We start from the raw sequence: 19,003 nt of genomic DNA, 5'->3' as shown, positions 1-19,003 counted from the left end.
CTGTATTTGTCATATATTTGGCTATTTATATTGTCTCTGGATGCACCTACACAACTCATAAAAAGACTGGAAGACCCACAGAAAAAACGTGGACGGCCTTGGATATGTATTAGTCCATTCATAGATAAATTCTCTCACTATGTACCAGATAATCACGCTGGTACATACAGTAAATAAAAAAAAGAATAACTCAAAATCGATACATAGAGTTTAGTGCATAGATTATCAACTAATAATCATCAGTAAATAATAAAGCGTATGTCCACATATTTATTTATGTCTCTCTCAAGGTGGATATCGATCATTGAGGCAAATTGGCAATTTTGCACTGTGCTGTATAATGTAAATGAAATTGGATGTTTTTGTCCATTTCGTTCTCGCCTCCACTAGAGGACGTCAGAGCGACACAGATGACGAATAAGGTGTCAGTATGCGGCGGCATATACAACCATAGAATTCCGCCAGGTTCCACGTGCATGGCGTCATAGCCCGATCCGTTTGTTTCTCTCTTTTATGGCATGTTGTTGTTGCATCGTCATGACCGCGACGCGATGATGGAGCCGCACATACGTCGCACGTGGTCTTCATAGAAATTATTTTTTTCGCCCTTTTTTTCCACTGGTGATCATGTGACCGCGATGGTTCCGCCCAGAACAACTTCAGCATGTGTTGACATTCCGGTACAGTGCAGTGCCATTTTATTTTAGGGGTGGGGGAGGGGGCGGATTTATGGCTGGCTAATTCTTCTGCAGCTTTAACAGATCTGCGCCGTTTCTTTCTTCAGCGCGGCGTGTTTGGCTGGCCTGCTAGTATTGTTCCGGGATGGACGTGTCGTGCACACTGGCCGGTCCGAACCACCGCGCGTTCTGACAAATGACACCCCAAAGCAGCGGTCCAAGATGATGTCGCTCATCGACCTGGAGGACGAGCAGCGGTGGGTGCCCACGCACGTCAATGTCACCGTGCTCTGCGCCAGGGGACTGCGGACGAAGAGTAAGCATGGCAGCCGCTACCTGTACGCGGTGGTCCAGGTGGGCAAGGACAAATACACTACGGGCCTCGTTGACAAGGCCGATGTGCCCGTGTGGTCCGAGGAGTGCTGCTTTGAGCTCCTCCCGGGCATCCTGGAGGAGGAGGTTGGAGGCGGAGGCGGCCGAGGAGCCTACCCTTCCGGCAGCGCCGACCTGGTGCTCACCGTCATGCACAGAGTCCTGATTGGACTCGATGTGTTTCTGGGCCAGACAGTCATCCCGCTGGATCGCTTGTTTCGGGAAGGCGCGTGCCCCAGAGACCAGTAAGTGTTTAAACAGTGTTGATGAAGATCTGGCTCACATTCAAATGTGATGAATATCACATTTGCAAATATCACATCAGGCAAATGTGATATTTGGCAGCCCTTATACGACAGGCGTCAAACTCAAGGCCCGGTGGCCAGATCCGGCCCGCCACGTCATTTTACGTGGCCCGCGAAAGCAAATAATGTGTGTCAACTTGCATGTTGCTTGCCAAAATTTGTACCGAAATGTCAAATTCTCATGTGCAATGAATAACATTGAGATTTTGCAGTAATGTTGTTACCCTGTTTACACTCACTTGAACAATAATTAAGCAAACTATTATAATTGACTGATTTCAAAAGGAGTGATCCATCCATTTGTTGTGGACAAGTAATAATATGATGAGACAATTCAACATTGATAACGGCCCTCCGAGGGAAGACGTAACTCCAAATCGGCCGGTGACAGAAATAAATTTGACACCCCCGCCTTACACAAAAGGTCAAGGATCTTTGAGAGCTACTTTTTTTACACAGATTAATGGGAAGAGTTATGTGAAGAATCCGATCATGGCTATATGATTATGATTTCACAAAAATGATCTACAATGATATAAAAAGGTAGAAAATAGGGATGGGTTAGGCGCTATACCACACTCACACATCCCTATTTTAGACAATAAAATTAAGATGGTTTTGGCCCAAACCGATATTGTATCGGTATCGGGCTGATAATTTCCTTATTTTATTGGAGGGATGCCCACCAAGCTCCAGGAAAGACCAAATCCTGGTGCCGTGCCTAAAGTTAACTACAACTGAGCAGTACTCGGGCAGTAATTCTTAATCATACCACAAGAGGAGCCTGCATACTACACTTTGAGAATCACATTTTCAAGAACATTTTCCGATATTTCATAAACAGTGTTTAACAAAGTGGGGAGAAGTGGTCACAAACCGGCCATCATGGTTCAATTATTGATTGAAACTGTGGAATTTTTGATGGTCTCTCCACACTTGGGTTGGTTTTCTCTCAAATAGTCCGGCTTTCTCCCGCATTCCAAATACATGTTTCCTAGGTTCAATTACAACTCAAAATTGCCCATCAGTGTGAGTGTTAAAAGGTCGTCAGTATGCAGGGATGTGCAAAGGGTGAGTCAACGGGGTGGGGGCTCCAGGTGGCCTCACTTGGGTTTCAGTGCCTTGCTCATGAATCTATCGGTCAGCACTTCTCACAGCAACAAAATCCCGATTTTCATTTTTGTTCTGTATCGGGTCAACTTTTCTTTTTTCTTTGGAGCTCTTCAACTGCACGGTTGGATCATTTCAAGCAAGTTACAGACTGAGTTACGGTTACCCACTCTTCATCCACTCAGTCGTCCTGTGGGCTACTTTCAAATCTCCTCAAAGAAAGATGGCTTTAACCCTACCTCGAGGGTTACAATAGCTCAACACATCGGTGGCTCGAACAAAGCTTCTATTTTTATTTATTTTTTTTTGTATCCTTGACACTTGACTTTTACTACGCGGTAATGTATCCATGAATCATGGCCCTTTGGAAAAGGCGCTAGAGTCACCTCTGAGTTAGTAATTTGTCCTTTTTACCTTGCTGTCAATTGTCGGGACAGAAACGGACACTTATTGCACCGCTGTCTCTGACACTGCAGGTCGTAAACTTCCGAACAATAGCAACGAAGGGAGATTCATCAGTGGATTGTCCTTGGCCTTTGTAGGCCCTAAGCACTAACTCAAGAGTGAGTCCCCATTTGTTTGCACACAATGATGCCTTGATATTTTCCACCTAAGTGATATAGTACCACTGTTGACAGTACTGTATCCCTTTATGACCAGTTGCACAATCCACAAAACTCGTGTTATTATTGCAGAGCTGTACAACTTAACTGCATCATAACTGGTAGCCGTTTGTCATGTTGTTGAAATAGGTGACCGACATTTTTTTTCAAACACCCCAGAGTGGGTTGTGTGCCGAAGATGATCGTGAAGAAGACCGATTTTATGTTTGTGTTCAGATTCTGATGTATGAGGTGGTGGAGTGAAGAGTAATAAGCCTAACACATTCGGATCAAATTCCTCATAGCTTCCTTAACTGCCTTGAGAGCGTTTTAGGCCAGGGCATCATGTAACATTTCATGACAAACAATTTTCATATCTCAGCCGCGCAAGCATGGACCATAACACTCAAACGTTTTTCAGTTGGTCAAATTATGTGACTTCTAAACTGACTTCACGAATGAAGTAAATGTGTCAAAACTTTCAAATACTTTCTCTACGCTCTGTTTTGGAGGAATAGTGTTTTGGGACAGGTGACGTAACAACACTGGTGTGATGTGAAACATTTCCACCATCGCAGCACTGCACACATCTGGATTCAATTGCGGCTTCACCGCTCGCTCCTCACTAGCTCGCTCCTCACTAGTGTCCGCAGATGCTACGGAACATGCGCTCGGAATTCCTGTGCGTCACAAAAACATGTTCACTTGCGGACTCCGACGATTTAAGAGCTAAGATAAGATAAGATATCCTTTATTCGTCCCACAATGGGGAAATTTACAGCCTCCAGCAGCAAGAATGCATGTAGAAAGAAGAAAGGAGAAGAGAAAAAAAAAACAACAAACATCTTTCAATTAAATACAATATGAATGGATAAAAATTATTATTATTATTATGATTGTTATTTTTTATTCATCAGCCTGACAGCAGTCGGTAGGAACGAGCGTCGGTATCTCTCCTTCTTGTAGCGCGGGTGTAACAGTCTCTGGCTGAAGGAGCTACCATGTGCTGTCAGGGCGGGCTGGAGGGGGTGGGAGGGACTGGCCATCATAGCTTTTAGCTTAGTTAGCATCCTTCTGTTGCCCACCTCCTCCAGAGTGTCAAGGGAGCAACCCAGGACAGAACTGGCCTTCCTGACCAGTCGCTCCAGTCTCTTTCTGTCCCGGGCCGCGATGCTGCCTGACCAGCAGACAATGCCATAATGGATGGCCGAGGCCACCACCGAGTTATAGAACGTCTTAAGGAGTGACCCCTGAACCCCAAAAGACCTCAGTTTCCTGAGTATGAAGAGTCGGCTCTGTCCTTTCCTAATCAGGGTGTCCGTGTTTGTAGACCAGTCCAGTTTGTCGTTGAGAAGAACACCAAGGTACTTGTAGGAGGTCACCCTCTCTATGTCCATACCCTGGATGTTCATCGGTGCTGGTGAGGACTTTTTCCTCCAGAAATCCACAACCAACCCCTTAGTTTTCCTAGGGTTGATCTGGAGGAGATTCTGCTGGCACCAGTCCACAAAGTCCTTTGTCAGTCCCCTGTACTCCCGATCGTCCCCTTCTGTAATGAGGCCAACAATCGCAGAGTCATCGGAGAACTTCTGAAGGTGGCAGTTTGGAGTGTCATCTCTGAAGTCCGAGGTGTAGAGGATGAACAGGAATGGAGCCAGAACAGTCCCCTGCGGCGCTCCAGTGCTGCACAGAAGCCAGTCCGACTCACAGCTCTGCAATCTCACGTACTGCGGCCGATTTGTGAGGTATTCTATGATCCATGCTGTGAGATGGAGGTCCACTCCGGCGTTCTGCAGTTTGCCTCCCAGCAAATTGGGCTGGATGGTGTTGAAGGCACTGGAGAAATCAAAGAACATGATTCTCACAGTGCTCCCAGCCTTCTCCAAGTGTGACAGCACTGAGTGGAGGAGGTAGATAATGGCGTCTTCCACGCCGATGCCAGGCTGGTAGGCAAACTGCAGCGGGTCCAGTGACGGGCTCACCAGCGGTCGAAGATGGGCGAGGATGAGTCTCTCCAGCGTCTTCATCAGGTGAGACGTCAGCGCCACCGGTCTGTAGCTGTTCAGCTCCTTAGGGTGGGGGGTCTTGGGCACTGGGACCAGGCACGAAGTTTTCCACAGCTGTGGAGCTCTGCCCAGCTTCAGGCTCAGGTTGAAGATGTGCTGGACAATGTTACACAGCTGGTCAGAGCAGGTCCTGAGGATCGATCACTGTCTTTGGGCTGTCATGGCCTGAGATGGTTTTCAGGCCCCTCCAGACACCAGTGACATTGCTGGCCTGTAACTGGTCCTCCAATTTCATCCTGTATATCTTCTTCCCCTCCCTGATCTTTCTTCTCAGCCGAATCTGCACAGCCTTCAGCTCCTCTCTGTTTCTCGACCGAAAAGCTCTCTTCTTCTCCTTCAGCAGGGTCTTTATGTCAGGATTAATCCATGGTTTGTTGTTGTAAAAACACCGCAGAGTTCTGGTGGGTACGGTGTTCTCCTCACAGAAGTTTATATAATCCGTGATGGTATCAGTGAGTGCATCAATGTCCTCCCCATGAACCTCGCTGAAGAGTTCCCACCTGGTTGTCGCGAAGCAGTCCCGCAGAGCATCTTCAACTTCCGATGACCATTTCTTGACCATTCTGGTCACAGTTGGCTGCCCAAGAGGCAGGGCGAGCAATGCCATTGGTCTACGTGATTCATATTCTCATCTAAATTTTAAAGTGCAGTCATGCCTCAGATATCGGGTGATGCTGTGACGCTTGTAAAGTGTTTGTTTATCAAAGTCGAGGGTCACACTCTGAGCACAAGCTCTCCAGCGATATTGGCGGGTTATGTAATACACCGGTGGCATTTCCAAAAGGAAATCAATCTTGTTCATTTTCATTCTCATTTTGTTCTGGTGCTAAATGCGAAATGGGTAAGAAACGTTTATTTATGATGTATGGTGCATGCTGTCCTTCGTGCAGATGTTAAAAACTTCAAAAGCAAAATGTAAAAGTACAACATTGTACAAAAGTGAAAACAAGCTCTGTTGTTTTGAATGAGTTTTTTAAATGCAGCAATTCTCTGTAGATCATCAAAAGGTCTTTTGACCTTTGATGAGAAAAGATTTGTACCAATAACACTACGGCAACATTTCTTACCATTTTAAAGTATTCTGATGGAATATTGAGACCAAAATGCCCTTTTCCTATTTAATGAACAAGGAGAATCGGACAGATACAGTTTGCAGGGCTAACAGAAAATATATGATACAATTTCAAAAGAGGGGCGGCCCGGTAGTCCAGTGGTTACCACGTCGGCTTCACAGTGCAGAGGTACCGGGTTCGATTCCAGCTCCGGCCTCCCTGTGTGGAGTTTGCATGTTCTCCCCGGGCCTGCGTGGGTTTTCTCCGGGTGCTCCGGTTTCCTCCCACATTCCAAAAACATGCGTGGCAGGCTGATTGAACACTCTAAATTGTCCCTAGGTGTGAGTGTGAGTGCGAATGCTTGTTCGTTTCTGTGTGCCCTGCGATTGACTGGCAACCGATTCAGGGTGTCCCCCACCTACTGCCCGAAGACAGCTGGGATAGGCTCCAGCACCCCCCGCGACCCTAGTGAGGATCAAGCGGCTCGGAAGATGAATGAATGAATGAATTTCAAAAGAAACTTTCACAGGGGGGACACATGGGCCCAATGAAGGTAAATGTGAGGATGCATTCATTTATCGGTATCTGAGAAACTGTCCACTGGCACCAGAATCCCAGTGACACCCGCTACCTATTAAATGTAGTACTTCCAAATTATCTTCTGGCCGGCTTGGTGGTCCAGTGGTTAGCGCGTCAACCTCATAGTGCAGAGGTCACGGGCTCTGGCCTCCCTGTGTGGCGTTTGCATGTTCTCCCCGGGCCTGCGTGGGTTTTCTCCGGGTACTCTGGTTTCCTCCCACATTCCAAAAACATGCACAGCAGGCTGATTGAACACTCCAAATTGTCCCGAGGTGCCCAACTGCCCGAAGACAGCTGGGATAGGCTCCAGCTCCCCCCGCGACCCTTGTTAGCATGAAGCGGTTCAGAAAATGGATGGATGGATAAATCATCTTCTTGGACTCTACGGTTAGAAGTTATAATTAGTTACTTAGTGGCATGCGATCAAAGCTAATCTATCCCTTGTCCAGGGCTGTCCAAGTCAGGTCCTTAAGAGCACCTATTCAGCCTGTTTTAGGTGTCTGTCTCCTCCAACATGCCTGATTCAAATGATCAGCTCCTCAGCAAGCTTTGCAGAAGCCTGATTATGATCCTGATCTAAAACAGGCTTCATAGGCTTCATGGTTTTGGACTAAACTCCTTAGGACTCCTTTAAACTCAATTTTCATTGTATTTTATTTTATAGACATCATTTTTAACAGTCGTTGCCTTTGTTGGAATAGTTTTTTGGGGATGCAATTTTCTGTTCCCACTGCACAAAGGAGAAACTAAAAAGAGGAACCTTGAGCTTTGATCAAGCCGTGCTTGGCTCATCAAACACCTGTAACGTCAGAAATGAACACATCTTGTCGCAGGTCTTCCCAGAAGAGTGGAAGCTGTTCGATTTATCATGCTATATATGTGGATGAGATGATGAAAATGAAGCAAAAGTGTCACCGTGTCCTCTGTCTGATGACCCCAGGTGGTTCAAGCTGCACTCGAAGGCGGGCCGAAAGGCGAAGGAGCGTGGCGAATTGCAACTGACGGTGCAGTTCACCCGCAATAACATGACGGCCAGCATGTTTGACCTCACCGCCAAAGACGGGCGTCGCTCCGCTTTCGGCAAACTCAAGGATCGCGTGACGGGGAGGAAGCGCCCCGACGTGGAGTCGTCCTCGGCCATCGTGCCAGGCCGCTATGCCGCCCTGTCGACACCCCCGGGGCAGTCGTTAGGCGACGAAAGTGGGGGCGCCGCCCATGGGCAAGACGTGGAGGCAACGGAGGAAAAGAGGAGCGTGATGAAAGATTTCTTCAAAGGGAAACTGAGAAAGTTGTCTGACACCAGGTCGTGTTCGTCGCTGGCCTCCGAGAGTAGCACCTCCTCCATGGCAAGCGACGCCCCAGGTCCTGCGCCCGCTCTCGGCCTGCTCTCGGATCTCCCCAGCTCACCCATCTACACCACCGTCACACGAGTGGACCCCCACTATGGAGATCTGACAACAACAGGTAGCGTGTGACATTTTCTGACATAAAATCGGCATATTGGTTATTGCGAAGGAAGCCTTTTGCAAACCTTGTATGCAACGCACACACCTCTCCACACACACCCTGTAAATTTTTTCAAAAATTAGCTCACACTCGGGTAACGCATTCGAGGTTTGGGGTTGAAGTCTAGTCTCCTGCATTCTTGGTGGGAATTTTTTATTTGGTGGGAAATTTGGAACTACTAAAGTTAGTTTCATGAAATTATTTCATTTTCAGTCAAAAGTTAAAGTTTCTAGAAAAATATACAGTATTGTGCACACTTTACGGCTATTACACTTTTCTTGAGTACCTCCTTTGGGGAATCTCATACAGCAACTAGTCAATCTGGATTTCTATTTATTTTGGTGGATCCAATAAATCTTCAATATTCAATATATGCGGCCCGGTAGTCCAGTGGTTAGCACGTCGGCTTCACAGTGCAGAGGTACCGGGTTCGATTCCAGCTCCGGCCTCCCTGTGTGGAGTTTGCATGTTCTCCCCGGGCCTGCGTGGGTTTTCTCCGGGTGCTCCGGTTTCCTCCCACATTCCAAAAATATGCATGGCAGGCTGATTGAACACTCTAAATTGTCCCTAGGTGTGACTGTGAGCGTGGATGGTTGTTCGTCTATGTGTGCCCTGCGATTGGCTGGCAACCGATTCAGGGTGTCCCCCGCCTAATGCCCGGAGACGGCTGGGATGGGCTCCAGCACCCCCCGCGACCCTAGTGAGGATCAAGCGGTACGGAAGATGAATGAATGAATGAATGAATATTCAATATATATCAAGTAATTATTAAAAGTATCTGCCATTGGCTGGCAACCAGTTCAGTCGGGACCCGTCTACTGCCCGAAGACAGCTGGGATAGACTCAAGCGCGCGTGTGGCCCTTTTGAGGATAAGCAGATTAGAAAATGTATGGATGGATGGATGGATATTAAAAGTGCGTTGTGGTTGTCTTTTGATTTTATAGATGTAGTTGTTTCCTTATTTTTAGCTGTTTTGCCTCAAAAGCTAGCGTGCCTGGCTAACTTCAAACATTAGTGACTAGCACAGAAAGGCATAAGCGTGGAACAGATAGGCAAACTTCTTAAAAGCAATGCCTTGTTTTGCTAAATTTGATTTGTCTTCTTAACCCATTCCCGTTTTGAGGAAGCAGCACAAGCAACACACCGCAATAATAAAAATGGTCTCTCTAAATCGATATAAAGTCTAAAAATGGTCCGCGTTATTGTAAATCCACATTTGTTCCCCTCTCCGCAGTGCTCACCAGTCGGAACGCCGCGAACATTCTGACACACAAACGAGCCTTCAGCGATGAAGCTAGAAAAATAACGGAGTCTGACCCTCGGACAAATCCCAACATGGAGTCTGTCAAATGCCAGCAGAGCATTAGTCAGTCCAAATCTTCCGTGTGCATAAATGGCAGCCATGTGTATGACTCTGAGCCGTCGATCCCAAAGAGCGCCGGAGCCCTGCCATCCAAATTGGTCTTGTTGGAGAAATGCTCCCCACTGTCCCGTTCCCTACAGAATCTCACCAAGCGAAGCGAGGACAAAGGTACTTTGGCGGAGGAGCGACGCTGGTCCTTTGACAAGATGAAGAAAGACGGAAAGGAGGAAGAAAAGGAAACGCCACCAGCAGAGACGAGAGGACATCCTGAGCAGGCGGCAAAGCCCTCTGCTGCTGATTCTTCCGACAAAGGGTGGAAGCTGAGAAAGACCTTATTCTCTGCGGGTAGGAGTGATTCTGTACCAGCAAAGCCAGACAGTAGCCAGGCCGCTTCCACCTCTGAAGGGAGGCTGAGAGGCTGGTTCAGCTACACCGACTCCCAAAACAAACCAAGGTGAGTCGACGGGGGACGTCTGGTTTCCCATCATCGCGTTATTTGCAAGCCTCTGGCTTGCCTCTGTTCACTTGGTGTCATGTGGCTTGAGTTGTACATCGTTTGAAAACAGGACTACGGCCGCTCATGCTTCTCTCCATTTCAAGATGATGATGCCACCTGATCACCATCATTTTCACCTGCACCCATATTGATATAAGCTTGAGCTACGGTTGATGTTTTCTTCATGCTTGATTCTTTTGCAAGTTTACTTTGCTTCTTTTGAGTTGAATTTCACACCTCGCTCACCGTTATCGTAATGTTATCATTTGGCCACATTTGTGTCTCAAAGTCTCTTAAGTCCCACTTAGTTGTGGAATATCAGCTAATACACTATATTGGTGACTGCATGTGTGAGAAACATGGTTGGGAATCTTAACTAAGAGGACCACTGTGCCCTCTTTTCTTCTACAGGCTGGAAGTTTCTTCTAAGCTAGAAAGCACCACACCTCCCATCCCCCCGCACGTTTCTGTAGGCACTCACGGTTCCCCCTCCACAGACTCACTCCCCATTGACCAAAATCACACACATCCCATGACCCCTCCACCCACCCCCATTTCCCCCTCCAACCCCTTCTTTGAAGAGCTCCAGAGGTCCCCTCTATCGACACATAGCTCCTCAACCTTCCTTTACTCTTCTCAGCACTCCGGTCAGGGAAAGACCAGTCCTTCTCCAAGCGCTGCCAGCATACCTTCCATCAAGAGGGAGCGTCCTCGGCCTGTCGCTAGACAGGCATCGCTTCCTGAGTTTTTACCGGAAACTTCCAAACGTTCAAGTAGTCGCCCCATGATGATGAGCAGACAGGACTGGGAAGACTCATTTGACATGTTTGCTTCACACAGGCTCAACACACCCAATGGAAATCCCACTCATATGCAACTGGAAAGTACCCTAGCATCCAGCCAGAGGTGCAGTTATCATGAAGCAAATTTAAATACCGGATATCTCTTACAAGAGCGACAAAGATCCCAGGAGGAGCCTCCACCGTTACCGCCAAGGAGACCGGTAAGAACTTTGACGAATGAAATATACTCTGATGGCTGGCTCCACAGAGGCCAAGAGCTGGCAGTCCATAAAGAAGCCTCCCTCCTCTCCCAGACTGGAGTGGCCTCACGACAGTATGGAAGAGATTCAGAATGTATACGACCAGCATCAAGTGTATCACCAGACAGCGAGACTTCGGATTCCCGTAACGTTAAGTCTAGACTTTACGGGATCATTCCTTCCCCGGGATTTATGTCCGAAGAGACTCTCAAAAAGTATGAACCCTTGGAAGATACAGAGGACTTTTGGGGGGGGATGCTGTTTGAACAGGACTTGTATGGGCGGGTTTGCAGGGGAAACGTTAGACGAGCTACTTTACACGTTCATAACAACACAGGGCTTGGGAATGTTCAAGAGTGCGAGACTTCTGTTGTTGACCATTTGAAAAAGTCACACAATTCCCCCTCAATGTCCGAGTTAAAGACTGGTCGGACTCCCGCTCTGTTAGAATTGACAGAATCTTCTACCACTGGCATGAACAATAACGTGACTTTCTCGCTAACCTTTGGCGATCTGAACATGAATGTGAGCAATTCCAATTCAGATTTCAGCTTTATGGATTCTGATGGATCTTCCCAGTTAGAGGAAGTTGATGATGTCAAAGGTCTCAGCAGCTTAAGTAGAATCGGTCCTCAGCTGTCAACAGATTCTAAAACAGCTATTTATCACGAGCCGGTTTCACATAAAGATGCTAACGCACTTAAAGACACAGGAAAGGACTCATCTTTAGAAAGAACTATGTTGTCCAATAAAACGTGCAACCAAGATTTTCCATTTGAGGCCAACAAGGAAAGCATCGCTGAAGCGAATCAATCTGATCTCGGGATTGAGCCCCGTGAGGATAAAAAGAGACATGATGATGCTTTAAAAGAGATAAAAATTGACTGTGATGATAACGGGAACCCTGACAGAGAATTGTTTCCACGGGTGGCTAGCGCACGTGTTCGACCCAAGGGAATTTCAAGACTAAACAGCACTGACAGTCCAAGCCGGACTGATCTTGGTCAACACTCTTCTATCATCAATGAAGGTCCGTCGTCTTATCAACCAAACAAACCGGCTGCATCATCCAATCTGGCATCGGATAGCAATGAAGACAACGTCTCGGACTCTAATTGCCCTTTGAACAACCGGTCACCAATACCTTTGAACGACACGTTCCTTCTTTTAGGGGATGATATGACACAAAACCCCTCTGAGATTACTTTTGAAGTCCTTCATGCCAAAGTCGCCCCTCATTTGAGAAGTCCTCGAAAGTCGAAGCAGCAATGTTCTCTCACGGCCGCTGACCTCCCCATTCCCCCTTCCTGTTGGCCCATCACATGCCCCTCAAGCACGGGGTTGCAAAGCACTGAAACCAGTAGGTCTCTGATTGTGGCCCCCTATACGACTACGTCCTCCTCCACCCCCAACTCGAGCACAGTTACCATTGATCAGCCCGCGTTCGATGCATGGCACTCACTTTTGACTGAGGAGACTCGACCAGCTTGCAACCTGCCCCACCAGGAGAGCAGGTGAGAGTCCTCGCACTAGGAAATACACCCACCTCCTCCCTACACTCAGACAGGCACTCACTCAAGGCAGAGATCATTTACGTTAAGTGTGTCGTTCTGCTCCCCACACCCCTGCTGTTTGCCTGCCTGGCTTATTTGAGTTCTGCCGGTTGCTGTGCACTGCTCTTCACATTGATGTTGTGTCACCTCATGTTTTCACTCCCTCAGGCCACATTACACTGCAGGTCTGATTGGTCTATTCAGTTATTTTTCTTTTGTATTGTGTACACATTCTTTCATTTACAGTTAAATGACCCATAACCAATCCTGGATCTGTTTGGATTTCACGAGAACCCGAACTATTACGCATACCGAAACGGCATCTAATGCAGCAACTCGCAAGACTACATGTTCTATTTGTTGGACCGAGTTTCCCATTTCACACGTCGCACTTTTTCTGTTGCCATGTTGCATGTGCCAATTAGCTGGCCAAATTAGAATTTCCAATTGTAGCCCCAATAGTTTGGCCTTTTCCCCACACAACGGACCTGATTTTCTAAGATTCCAAATAGTGGGCACAAAATTGCACGTCCTACTTCCTATTCTACTGATTGTGTGCGCTTGGCAACAAGTGTAAAAGAGGATATTGCTCTTCGGGTAGCATTGATGGGTTTCACCATTGAACATTTGGGAGAGCAGCCCGAGCACACTGTAATTAGAAGCTCCGGAATTGGAAATGCTTGTCCAAGACAAAAACAACAACAACAACCAGACAAGAAATCCATAGCTCAGATCATTTTGAGGAAGCAGGTAGTGCATAAAAGCCATATTTTGTTTAATTTAACTTGCTCTATTTGTCCACCCTGCGTCATATTGCATTTAAAATTCCCGGAAAATGGCTCAGTAAAAGGACAGCACCAATTGTCACAGTGAACTCTCCCAAATGACCCCTTGTGACTGACTGTAAGTCTGTTCTAAAATAATTCAGAAGCTCCAAAGTCATATTGCCTAATAGACAATATGTCATGATGTTTTTTTGTTTCTTTGTTTCCACCTCGCATTTTGTCCGTGCAGCGCTTGTAACCACTTTGTGTGCCGGTTTGAACCTATGAAGGGTTTGCATTTCTCAGACCACAGATGATTCTTATGATTTTTACATGATTCTTAATACTTGGTGTACGGTACGATTCAAGAATGTTAACATTTCGATTTGGTTTTATCAATTGGGATTACAATTCGACTCACTATCGTAAGGCTGTAGCTTTTGTCATGTTTCTTGATCTGAAACAACATTAAATACCCTCAAATACCACCAAAGTGTTGAAGGGAATTAAAGTCAAAGAAGCAACAAGTCATCATCAACGTCAAACCAATTTATATCGTGTGTACATCTCACATTATAGACGATTCAATACGTATCTCGATACATGGGGTGAGCTTAATTGATTCCCGGATGCAACAGTTTTAAAATGTAACGATTCGACCATTTCGTCAAATCAAAACTGATTTTCCCGTTCAAGAATCGTTGTTTGTTACACCTCAAGCACCTCCCTTTAAAATGTGCAATTCAATAATACAAAATGAGCCATCGCAATTCATCTCAGCTTTGATAAAGATGCAGTTGTGGTTGAGCCCATTTCGTAGATCAGCCTCTACATCTGTTTATGTGAGCAATCAAGTCAGCTGTGGCTAATTTAGCTATGTCTGTAATAATCGATGAAATGTAGAAGAAGCTTCTGAATCCTGCCACTAAGATGAATTAGGAGTGAAGAAGATGCTTGGTAAAATTTCATGTCTGTCTCTTGTACAGCATAAGCTGATTGAACTCGAGGAGAACACAGAAACTGTGCTGACTTCATGCCTCGTACACGCGGTGCACGAGGCATGACATAGTTGCTGTGTCCTCAGAAGTCTACCAGAAGTGGTTGATGTTTATTTCAGCACTTTATTTTCTCATGATGAACAGAGTTGTTTCTGAAGTGCTAACTTACACCACTGTGATTTAAAGGTCTCTTATTTATTTTTATGATCCAAAGCAAGCTCACTGTTGAGTACAGTACTTGTATTGCTCAGAAAAATGTTCGACCTGATGTTCCATTTTTATTTTTATTTTGTAATTATTTGTAGATATACAAAAACAAATAAAACGGCGATATTCACCCTGGTGGTCAAAACTAAAGGTTGCGGGTAGGACGAGTCTCAGCTACAGCAGCAAATGAATGGCTAGGACTGCATCTGTTCAAGTCTTTTTACTAACAATGAAATACTTTATAATGCCACGTTTTTTGTCTTTTGATCTACTGTACCTCAATAATGCAATGAATTAAACATGAAAATAGGGGTTTTCTCATCACTTTTTAGATGAGATTAATTAGATCACTTAATTACAGATCATAATTAAATAATCTCACCATTTATTTTAATCGCTTGACAGCACTAAATAGTTAATCTGACTCTTAGACCTGAATGAACTCTGAAGGAGTTCACTAAAGGACTGCGTGGCACTCACAGATAAAAATGCAACTACGGATAGCATCTGATTTACAAACCATACGCATACGGTAAAATGCTACACTAAGCGTGCTGCCAAGCAAAATGTGTCTGGCTGCGCCAGTGTTTTTTGTGTGTATTTTATGCATGTATTTCAGAATCAGAATCATCTTTATTGGCCAAGTATGTAGAACACACAAGGAATTTGTCTCTGGTATAACACGCTCCATTAGTATCATCGTAAACAAGGACATGACAAATAGGTATGCAAGGACATTTCGTAATGTAAGTGAGACAATGTGCAAAGTATCAAGCAGAGCTAAAGTGATCAGTGGTAGAATACAATACGATGACAGTTTGTACAGTTGGTACAGTTTGGCAGAGAAATTGCCCAACTCTATGCATGCGGATAAACAATGCCTAATTCACTAACACCAGTGGTATAATAGCTACATGCAGTGAGTGAAGCAAATAACGTCCAAAGAAAGCTGGTGCAAACTTGTCGCTCCTCTAGCCTGATCATGACAGTGGGAGCAAGAAGGCACCGTCATGCCAGACTGAGCCGCGCCTTCCGACACGCAGATCACACACTGTGCATAGGGCCCCATCTGCTGTGGGGGACCACATTTTGCCCGAAAGGACGCATTGCGACCTCCAACATCTGAGCCCCAACATGTACAAGGCGTTCTTTGCACGTCATACATGAACGCTATGATATGCTGTTGACGTGTCGTCCGAATTTCTGCAAAGCCTCCCCCATCCACCCAAATCAACATTTTTTTTTCAGAGCATGAAATGTTAGGGGGACCCCAAAATAAAAGCTTGCGTGGGGCCACAATTTGGTCAAAGGAGGTTCCGCTGCCAGGGGTGGTCATGAGTGAATATTTAGAAGGAACTGTTGTGTTTCTTGCCGGGAGTTCTGATCATTCATCTTTCTCTGTCAAGGTGTTTTTCGTGCAAAGCATTTCTATTTTGCCATGCATGGCTTATTGCAACCAAGGGGAAACCAGGGGCGGACCGTACTCGGCTCTATAATTGTGGGCGTCTTTGCACTCATATGTCATTTGCACAGGATGTGAATAGGACGTTACAATAATATGGAGTAAACTGCCGGTGCAAGTAAAGTACAATTGAAGGTGCTGTTGAATTCGGCCCTTAGTGTTGAGTTTTGCTCCTCTGATTATTTTCTTTCGCCAGATAAGTTGCAGTTTTTATGACTACATCGGACTGTATTTGTAGCGTTTTCTTATCGTACACTTACATTGACAACTTACTATGTATAAAACCATGAACAGTACTGTTTTTGGTTGTAATCTGACACACATTTTTACCACTAAACCAACTGGGCTTTAAATTAGAGCTAGTCATAGCAAGAATCCTCTCAACTGATTTTAAATGGTAAATGAGATGGCAGCCGGGTTCAAATGACACTGTGGTTCTCACCTCTTCACTTTCAGACCACATCCAGTCAAACCTTTAAGCCAACCAGAGAAAAAGGAGAGCCGTTCGGTCCTGGATAAACTTAAGTCCACTATCAGCCCGGCACGCTCTGCCCAGCAGGCGTCAGTCGAGCCACCGAAAATTCAGGTAGGTGGACAACACAAAAACCAACTTCACCACTTTTGGTTATTAGGTGAAAAACCAAATTAGCCGGTATCCTGTTTCCAATTATTGTGATAAAAAAAAAGAAATGCTCCACTTGGATATAAAATATTTTAGTATATTTATACTATATTAGCTGAATTAGCTTAGTGGCAGTGCAACTGCTAGCAAGGGCATAAAAATCGCAGCTAAGAGTTATTGTTTGGTGTGATGCCCAGACAGTGAAGTCATTAAAGTGACCTAATAAATCACAGGACGCCTGTGGCTCTGCACATTATTGCCTCAGCAAGCATTTATTAATACTTAACTCCAATCAATATGATGTGGGACATAAAATGTTGTGATTACTTTGTTTGTTTCTTACGCTCACTGCTCATCTTTTTCAATAGAGCCTCATAGTGGTGTTATTTTTTTTTTTTTTTTTTTTAACGTCCGCTTGTTCTTATTAGGGATGTGGGTGAAGCCTCTCCCAGCTCACTTTGGGCTAGTCGATCACAGGGCAGAGTGTAGAAAAAGAAAAAGTCACATTCACACAATTTGGATTGTTCACCAAACCTTGCATGCATTATTTTGAAATGCAGGAAGATTGTTTTGACAGGACTTCCGCTCTTGTCTCCCCTCGCCCCAACAAATCCTCCATCCCACCACAGGAGCCCACAGAGGACAGGTTGGCACTATACGAGCACCTCACCAACATGGAGCTCATCTCCTTGCTGCTGCAGCAGGACATGGACATGAACAAGCAGCAGGCGGCTTCAGAGCGTCAACAGGCGCAGCTGGAGAAGTGCGAGGCGGACCTGAAGAAGGTCAAGGCACAGGTCCGTGATTTGGAGGACTACATCGATAATCTGCTGCTGCGCATCATGGAGCAGACACCTACCCTTCTGCAAGTCCGCAGCAGACACAAGTGACGCTGGCGCCATGGCCTCAGTGCTGCGATGCACTGAATCTAGCCATGCCCCTTGATAAATGTTCTCGCCTGTAAAAGTGAGTTCTAGGATTTAGTAGACAGAGGTCTTCCAACAACGATTACTTCCCTGTTGACACATTATTATTACATGCATGTAAGTTAAGAACAACAAACGAATCTAAATAACACGAGAAAAGCTTCATATTCTCTTGCCTAAACATGCTTAGTAGAACAAGTTGTGGTCGTTGGATGTTGTCACATTCAAATTCTAATGTAGAAACTTCATGTCAAATAGTACAGTGTAATAATTTGACAAAAATAGGAGATCATTTATATTATTTATTCTTATATATAGCACCTTGTTACAGCTATGGTTGTTGTGAGAGTGCTGTATAAATACAGTTGAGTTGTAAATGCAAATAAAGAAGACGGGGAAAAAAAGGATGTTGCAGCACTGCGAGAATGCAGACATTAAACAATGCAGCTCCCAATTTCAAACACTCCAAATGTAAAACAAACAGAAAAACTGAACATATGATGCCTCAAACCTTGGAAGTTTGGACAGGGCGTACGCACATCTTGAAGGAAAACCAAAGAGCAGGAAATGGAATTTATTGTGACAGGATTCAATATTAACAGATTGCAATACATTTAGTTGAATAGCAATTCCATGCTTTTTGTAAGTTTTAAGCTGTGTAGCCAAATGCAAGAAAAGATGGTCAAGTCAAAAATAAAAATACCAATGAAAGCATTGCGTTCCGCCTTGGATATTTCACCGATTCAAAAAACGTTGTTTGTAAGAGGACGGTGTTTTCCTTGGCTTCGGTGTTCAACTTACTATCCTAACAATATTATTGTTATTGTAAAATTATTTCATGCTACTGACGAAATACCAACCATACAAGTCAAGTTTGTTTCCATATAAGACTGTTCTCATGTCTAAAATATTGAACTCCAGAAGCTTCCTGCAGAGCCTCACCCAACCACAGTTATGTAAGAATAAAGTGTGACCCTTGTGTTGAAGTGTGCAATTACAGACTGCTGTGATACAAGGATATGACCACTAGGTGGAGTGCTTACATAATATTTCATAACATAGTCCCCCTCGGTAATCAAAAAGCCATACTGTGCATGCCAGTAACCGGCTTTGTTTCTCAACTCGTATTGAAAAAAAATATATATATATATATATATATACTGTATATGTCATGAAAAACTTATTTTAGTTTTTAGTTTAGTTCAAAAGCAAAACTCCTTTTATGTTCTCTATAAATTCTGAATCAGAATCGTCTTTATTGTCATTGTATAGAATACATCGAAATTTGGGTGCCACTCCT

General features: G+C 45.1%; 1 protein-coding gene across 3 annotated transcripts; it reads left to right on the top strand.

Annotated features, from left to right (window-relative positions):
• The first annotated feature begins 257 nt into the window (after window positions 1-257).
• LOC127605562 (rab11 family-interacting protein 5) lies at window positions 258-18,389 on the top strand. Of its 3 annotated transcripts, XM_052073182.1 has the most exons (7): window positions 258-680; window positions 785-1,294; window positions 7,704-8,227; window positions 9,505-10,087; window positions 10,541-12,685; window positions 16,612-16,741; window positions 17,407-18,389. In XM_052073182.1, exons 2-7 carry the CDS (start codon window positions 900-902, stop codon window positions 17,665-17,667), a joined length of 4,038 nt encoding a protein of 1,345 aa, XP_051929142.1. In that variant the 5' UTR covers window positions 258-680; window positions 785-899; the 3' UTR covers window positions 17,668-18,389. The 3 variants fall into 3 exon arrangements, with proteins under 3 accessions (XP_051929142.1, XP_051929132.1, XP_051929150.1); XM_052073172.1 differs by lacking the exon at window positions 258-680 and having other exon boundaries at window positions 708-1,294; XM_052073190.1 differs by lacking the exons at window positions 258-680; window positions 10,541-12,685 and having other exon boundaries at window positions 709-1,294.
• Window positions 18,390-19,003: the final 614 nt, after the last annotated feature.

This window comes from Hippocampus zosterae, chromosome 1 (assembly GCF_025434085.1).
Source record: "Hippocampus zosterae strain Florida chromosome 1, ASM2543408v3, whole genome shotgun sequence".
NCBI classification, from domain to species: Eukaryota; Metazoa; Chordata; class Actinopteri; order Syngnathiformes; family Syngnathidae; genus Hippocampus; species Hippocampus zosterae.
The sequence above is the reverse complement of the archived record's forward strand: the minus strand, read 5'-3'. Positions and strand labels throughout refer to the sequence as shown.